Source organism: Jatropha curcas, chromosome 1 (assembly GCF_041381405.1).
Source record: "Jatropha curcas cultivar XTBG-Jc1 chromosome 1, XTBG_Jcur_1.0, whole genome shotgun sequence".
NCBI classification, from domain to species: domain Eukaryota; kingdom Viridiplantae; phylum Streptophyta; class Magnoliopsida; order Malpighiales; family Euphorbiaceae; genus Jatropha; species Jatropha curcas.
Window position 1 is genome coordinate 27,952,732 of NC_143151.1, and position 6,596 is coordinate 27,959,327.

At 37.8% G+C, this 6,596-nt stretch overlaps 1 protein-coding gene across 1 annotated transcript; it reads left to right on the forward strand.

Annotated features, from left to right (window-relative positions):
- The first annotated feature begins 389 nt into the window (after window positions 1–389).
- On the forward strand, window positions 390–6,392 carry LOC105630118 (BEL1-like homeodomain protein 6). The gene is made up of 5 exons (XM_012211819.4): window positions 390–1,221; window positions 1,997–2,948; window positions 4,046–4,425; window positions 4,515–4,575; window positions 5,286–6,392. The coding sequence occupies exons 2-5, from the start codon at window positions 2,061–2,063 to the stop codon at window positions 5,991–5,993; spliced, it is 2,037 nt and encodes a 678-aa protein (XP_012067209.1). The 5' UTR covers window positions 390–1,221; window positions 1,997–2,060; the 3' UTR covers window positions 5,994–6,392.
- The last annotated feature ends 204 nt before the right edge of the window (window positions 6,393–6,596 follow it).

Below are 6,596 nucleotides of genomic sequence, written 5' to 3' on the forward strand. Positions count from 1 at the left end.
AGCTACTATTCCCCTCGTGTAAAGGAACAGAGAATCTAACAAAAAAACAAGAAAAATAATGTGATTATTGGAAAAAATAGGGTCATCCCCAATTACCATAGTCCAAAGGGCACCAGATAATGAAGACAAAAGAAAATACAAAAACAAGAGGGGGGAAATAGAAAAACAAGAAAATACAGACCCCAATGCAAAAACTCAAACATTAGTTAGGACAAAAGGACAAAAATAGTGATATGGGCACCTAATGGTGCTCCTCTTACATTTGAAATCTAATAAAACAAACAAAAAAACAAATAAAAATAATCAATAAACAAAGTACAACAAATAAACAAACACTGTATATATAAATTGAAAAAAAAAAAAAAAGAATAGAATATGCTTATATGGTGGATATTGCAGCAGAGGCAGACCTTCCATCATCCATGCTTAAGGATGAGAGAGACAGCCTGATAGAGAGAGAAACAGAGCAGTTAGAGAGAGAGAGAGAGAGAGAGAGAGAGAGGGAGAGGGAGATGGGTATGGTGTTTAGAATGGGAGGTTTAAGGGAGGGTTTTAGGTCTACCAACTGGTAGTTAGAGATTGAACTCCTTAACCAAACACAAAATCTTTAACCCCTAAGACCAAGAACTTGTAACAACAAGAAGAAGAACCAGAAGAAGCAATAGACCCAACAGCAACAGCAACAGCAACAACAACAAACAACAACAAGAAGAACAAGAAGAAGTCAATAGCACCAACCACTTCCTCAACTGGGGTTTCAAGCAAAGACCCAAAAGCCCAAACCTGCAAAAAAGTAGAAACTATTTCAAAAGGCACACTAAGATAACTATTTCAAAGACGAAGCTATCATTTTTTCTTTCGGTGAGAGAGAGAAAGAGAGATGCTCACGTGGGGTTTTGATGGAATGATGGACAGAGAATATATGATGAGGGAAAAAGATCGAAAGTGAGAGAAATTCGTTGCTACTTCCAATTATCGCTTTCTTTTGTTCATAGAATAAAAAAAGGGGAAGGAATTTTTTTTAATTTTGATTTTTCTTGCTGTATATTCTTTGTAATTGTTTGCGCAAGTCAATAGGTGTGTGAATTGTGTAATGAAAAGTGAAGTGTTGGGTTGTTATTGTTTTGTTGTATTGGGATCGGATTTGTGTATCAGCAGATCGAGTGGTGTCTTTGAGGTTTTCTGTTCCCCAAAACACCCACAAGAGTTGCTGGTTTTCAGGTAATTTTTTATTGTTCAATTTCTTGGACTCTTATCCCTTTTTTGCTCAATTCTTATTTTATTATTCTTTCTTTTTCCTTCTTTCTCTTTCTCTGCCTGTCTGAAGGAGAAAGAGGTGAGGATGGTGATTATAAGATTGTAACTCGTACTTTATTTAAATTGAATATCTATTGGGATTTGCAGATTATGCTGCTTTGGCTTTATGTTTTCTTTTACTTGTTGGCCATCTGATAAGTTGTGTTTTTAAATAGTTTATTTGGAATTTTCAAATTTTCTATTGTTTATACTTAGTTCTTGTTTCCCTGGTGCTTCAAGGGAAACTTTTGGATCTTTTGAGCTAGATTGGGATAAAGACGTTTTTTTTTTTTTTTTTTTTGAAACGTGAGATTTTTCACTGATTATACTTGTCCTTTTTTTTTTTTTTTCTGAAATCCTGAAACCAATGAAAATGAAGTCCGACAATGAGGTTTTTTACTAATGGGGAATATTATGGTGCTTGATTCTTCTTTGTTTATGATTGAATTCACTATTGCTCCCTCTTGACTGATGTAATCATGATCCATGAGCATGTTAGCCACCCAATAATGGCTTTTGCTCATGATACTGGACAACCATGGATTTTACTATCTGCCTACGGTGTCCATTGTTTTTGGCTCTTTGCTGTTTGCTTGTTTTGCATATTGTTCTGATAATTTTTCAAGTTGTGTGCTTTGCTTTTTGGGGTTGAATCATATAATTGTTCATAATGGAAGCTCTTTCCAATGATCTTTTTCAGTTCCTCAGATGATTACTTAATCCGAATTGAATAAGCAGGCAGGGAGGCTCAAGACTAAGTAAATATGGCTACTTATTATGCTAGTTCAAATAACCAGAGAGATGCTGCCCCAATGATATATATTCCGGGTTCATATCCAGAGGCACCAGTTCTTCCTGGCAATATGATGATGTATATGAATACTGGATCATACACAGAGACCTTGGCAGGGAATTCCCAGCAGCAAAACGGCTGCATTGAGATTCAGTCTGTGGAAGCCTCAGATTCAACACCACAGCAGCAAGAAATCTTGTCAAATCTTGGTGGATCACGGATTGGGGAGCATGATTTCAGTGCATGGAGGGATGGTAGAAATGAGATGCTAGTTATGCATTCAATGGCTGGACCTTCCAGCATTCTTAGTGGACAGAACTTACAAGGACAAGGCTTGTCCCTCAGTCTCGGTACACAAATTCCGTCTGGAATCCAAATGCCCTCCATCCCCTACAGGAATCCCAATTCAGGCCTGGCTTCATTCTTAAATCCCAACCCATCAATTGTGGGTGATGGTAGTGGTAGGAATGGTTCTTCTAGAGATGAACAGTCAAAAAATGTTGAATATCTGCCAGCTGGTTTTTCTGGAGGTAATCAAGATTCAAATAAAGGAGATATATCTCCATATGGAATGACGAGTATTGCAAGAACCATTCCACATTCTAAGTACCTCAAGGCAGCACAGCAACTGCTTGATGAAGTTGTTAATGTCCGAAAAGCTCTAAAGCAGCCTGACAAAGAGAAAAACCAAAGCACAAATGAGCATGGAATGGATAGTTCAAAGGATGGTGACAGCAAATCAAAGAATGGATCTGCAAACCCTCAGGAATCTGCCAATAACTCAGCAAGTGAGCTTTCACATGCTGAAAGACAAGAGTTGCAGAATAAGTTGACAAAACTTTTGTCCATGTTGGATGAGGTAAGAGAAATGTATTTTTGGTTCCTGAGCCTATTCCTGAGTTCATATCTGTCTCCTACTTGTCTGGTACCTTGACTACAGAAGTGATCAAATGCTTTATCTGCATTGATGTAGCTATTTTTTCTCAACTTATTGCAGAATTCTGGTGACAAAACTAAATTCCTGTGAAAAGTTTGATTTTGTTTAGTTCTTTCTATTTGTCTTTCTATTTGTTTGCAAGCACAGACTGCTGAAGCAGAAACAAGACGTGGCATGATTGGCTTTATAATTTGGTATTTGCAAACATAAGGAAAGGAAACTGCAAGCATTTAAAGCTATTATGTTTTATTTACTAGGAAATTATCGCACAAGAAGAAGTCTGCTTGAATTTATTGCTCATTCTAGCTAGAGGTGTAGATGTCTGTTATGCTTCAGACTATATTATCTCCTTTAAGGGGTTGATTAACTGTTCTTACACTATTCATGCTTCAATGGTCTTTCATGGCTCATGCTACTATATGTATTCAGTGGGAAATTTTGCACTTTTGTCTTGTGGAGATTTTTATATTTGTAGAATTAGGAAACAGAGTTCTCTTCTCCCAAGAGATGTTGAATTCTATATTAGTTGTTCCTGAGTAGCATTGGCAATAAACTTATTTGGGGTACAAGAGGAGAGCTCTGTGACTCGAACCTGGGTACAAGACTGGGTGGCAACTTGGCAATAATTTTCATGTTGTTCTGTAATCTCAAATATAGTTGATTTTATTTGGATTGTAGGAAGTTATTTCACCTTTGGGTAGCAAAGTCTAAAGTAATGCCTTAGGTGCATCCTTTGAAAGAGAAGTTATTGCATTGGACAACGCATTAATGTCTATGTTTCTCTGTTTCTATCTTAATTTCTAGAATTGATATTTGCCCTAAGTTCTCTGCTCTATCTTATCCTAGTAAAATATTAGAATTTCATGTATTATTATTATTGTGCATTTGTCTTATGTTTCTTTTGGTTTTAAAACATGAATAATATATGATAAAAGCTGAGACCCTTTCACGATTCATCAATTTAATATTTTCATCTTGTACTTTCTGTGAGGTAAGTTAATGTCTCATCTTTGTCTCAGGTTGATAGAAGGTACAAACAGTACTATCATCAGATGCAGATTGTGGTGTCATCATTCGATGTGATAGCAGGATGTGGGGCAGCTAAACCTTATACTGCACTTGCCCTCCAGACTATATCCCGCCACTTTCGATGCTTGCGTGATGCAATATATGGCCAAATTCGAGCAACCCGTAAAAGCCTCGGAGAGCAAGAAACATCAGAAAATGGTAAAGGGGTTGGAATAACTCGTCTCCGATATGTGGATCAGCAGCTTAGGCAACAGAGGGCTCTTCAGCAGCTTGGTATGATGCAGCAACATGCATGGAGGCCACAAAGGGGTTTACCTGAAAGCTCTGTTTCAATTCTCCGTGCTTGGCTGTTTGAGCATTTCCTTCACCCGTAATTCCTCCAGCCCTGCTTTTTATATTTTACAATAATTTGCTGTTTTTGTGAAGGCATCTTTAATTATATTTTCTGATGTTCATCAGTTACCCAAAGGATTCTGATAAAATCATGCTGGCAAGGCAGACAGGCTTGACTAGAAGTCAGGTAAATGAACTTAACATATTTCTGTAGCATTTAGCATGGCAGACTAGAGAGCCTTTCTTTAGCATAAACAAGTTGAATTGCAACTTTGCAAGTCCTTGATATCAGAATTTTTGGGTTTAGCATTTTGAGAATTACAATAATCCACTCTATCTCAGTATGCAAAATTGTGGGGTGTTAGAAAATATCAGGCAAGAGCCAGGAAAGTATTCAGAAATTGGAGTGTAGAACTGAACGATAGTGGTGGTTGCTCAAAATGTCAGTAGTAGTATAGCCCAAGCTCAAGAATCGTCGCAACCTTTTAGATCCTTAAAAGAGCATATGCATTCCACTGGATTTAACAGTTGCTAATATCTTTAAGAAACGGCACGAGCCAATTTCTGGATCTAATAAGTGAGCCTCATGCAACGAAGATGGGAAAGTTCAGTCGGGCTTCCTGAGTTTTTAGGGAGTAGTTCCTGTCTCTTTACTGTAATCATTCAGACAAGTTCTGCAAATGTTTGCTTTGTCTGCAGGTGTTCATTATTATGTAAATCATAGAATGGTACTAACAATATTGTTTGGATCTTGAAGCTTTTTCTCATGTTTTTGAGTTATCATTAATCAAGTTAACAACATGTGCAATGGCTATGGAAATAATATCACTCACTTCACTATGCACTTTTTTATGTTCGATTCATGAAATTCAAAGACATATCTGTTGCCTTGCATAGGTCTCAAATTGGTTTATCAATGCACGAGTGCGTCTTTGGAAGCCCATGGTTGAAGAGATGTACAAAGAAGAGATTGGTGATCCAGAGATGGACTCTAATTCGTCTTCTGACAATGTAGCCAAAGCAACAAAAGGCGACATGCGAACCTATGACGACAGGGGTGAAGAAATGCAACAAAGTGCCAGTTCGACAGCAACTGAAAGATGCAGTACTGGACAACTGATGGATTCCAAATCTGACCAGGTTCCTGATGTAGAAATGGCAGGATCAACTACACGAAGCAATTTCCAAAATATGACACGTGGAGAGGCTGTTACTGAGTATGGGTTGTTGAAGCTAAGGGAGGAGCAAAGGCACAATGTGGATGATTGTGGTCTCTTCCAAGATGCCATTGTTCATTCTGATGCCAGTGGCAATCGATTTATGGCCGCAGCAGCTGCTGCTGCTTATCAAATGTCCGAGATGGGGAGGTTCGGGAGTGGAAGTGGAGTGTCTCTTACCCTGGGGTTGCAACATTGTGAGGATGGTAGTCTACCGATGTCTGGTACTAGCCATCAAAGTTTTGTTTCCATGAGGGGGGATGATATCTATGGTGCCACAGCAGTATCTTCTGTAGGGACTGAGACTACGGATTTTGAATGCCTGAATCCAGGAAACAGGCAACACAGGTTCAATTCCTCCCATTTGTTACATGATTTCGTTGCATGAAATACTTACACGGGTCATGTTTGAATTATTTTGGGACAGTAACAGCTGATTTTAGTTGTTGCTCTAGGAAGATTCATCTCACTTTCAAGCGGTGAAAGGAAGGGTTGTGCATAAAACACAATTGTAGTATATGAAAAGGAAATGGTTGGAAGGTTACCATATTGTAAAGATACATATTTTGGTCTAAATATTTGGAGGGAAAGTGTACAATTGGTGACAACTTTGGTATTGAAAGAAAAGAAAAAAAAAATCCTGGTTTGAAATAAAGATGGTAGGAACTGTCTGATTCCTTTTTTTTTTTTTAAAAAAAAATTTTACTTGTGATTGATACTTGTGCCATGTTTGTAACTTGTTGCCATTTTTATTTTTTTTTTAAAAAAGCATACAGAGGAATAAGCACATCCTTTTGACCTTGACTGATTCTATTATATAACTCTACAGGACCTTGGCTTACATCCTTATGTTAATTGTGTAGGACCCTACTATGAGATGGGCATTCGACCACTAGGACTGGTCTACTACGCTAATGATTGCTTTTTATCATCATTTGTGCATATGCTCACTTAGCACAATGGTTCTACAAAGGAACATACAGTTATAAGC

Bases quoted from the DNA above. Each gene is read 5' to 3' on its own strand.
- LOC105630118 (XM_012211819.4), top strand. From the start codon at position 2,061: ATGGCTACTTATTATGCTAGTTCAAATAACCAGAGAGATGCTGCCCCA. The intron at 4,426-4,514 runs GTAATTCCTCCA...GATGTTCATCAG, and splicing joins TTTGAGCATTTCCTTCACCC to TTACCCAAAGGATTCTGATA. The intron at 4,576-5,285 runs GTAAATGAACTT...TGCCTTGCATAG, and splicing joins CAGGCTTGACTAGAAGTCAG to GTCTCAAATTGGTTTATCAA.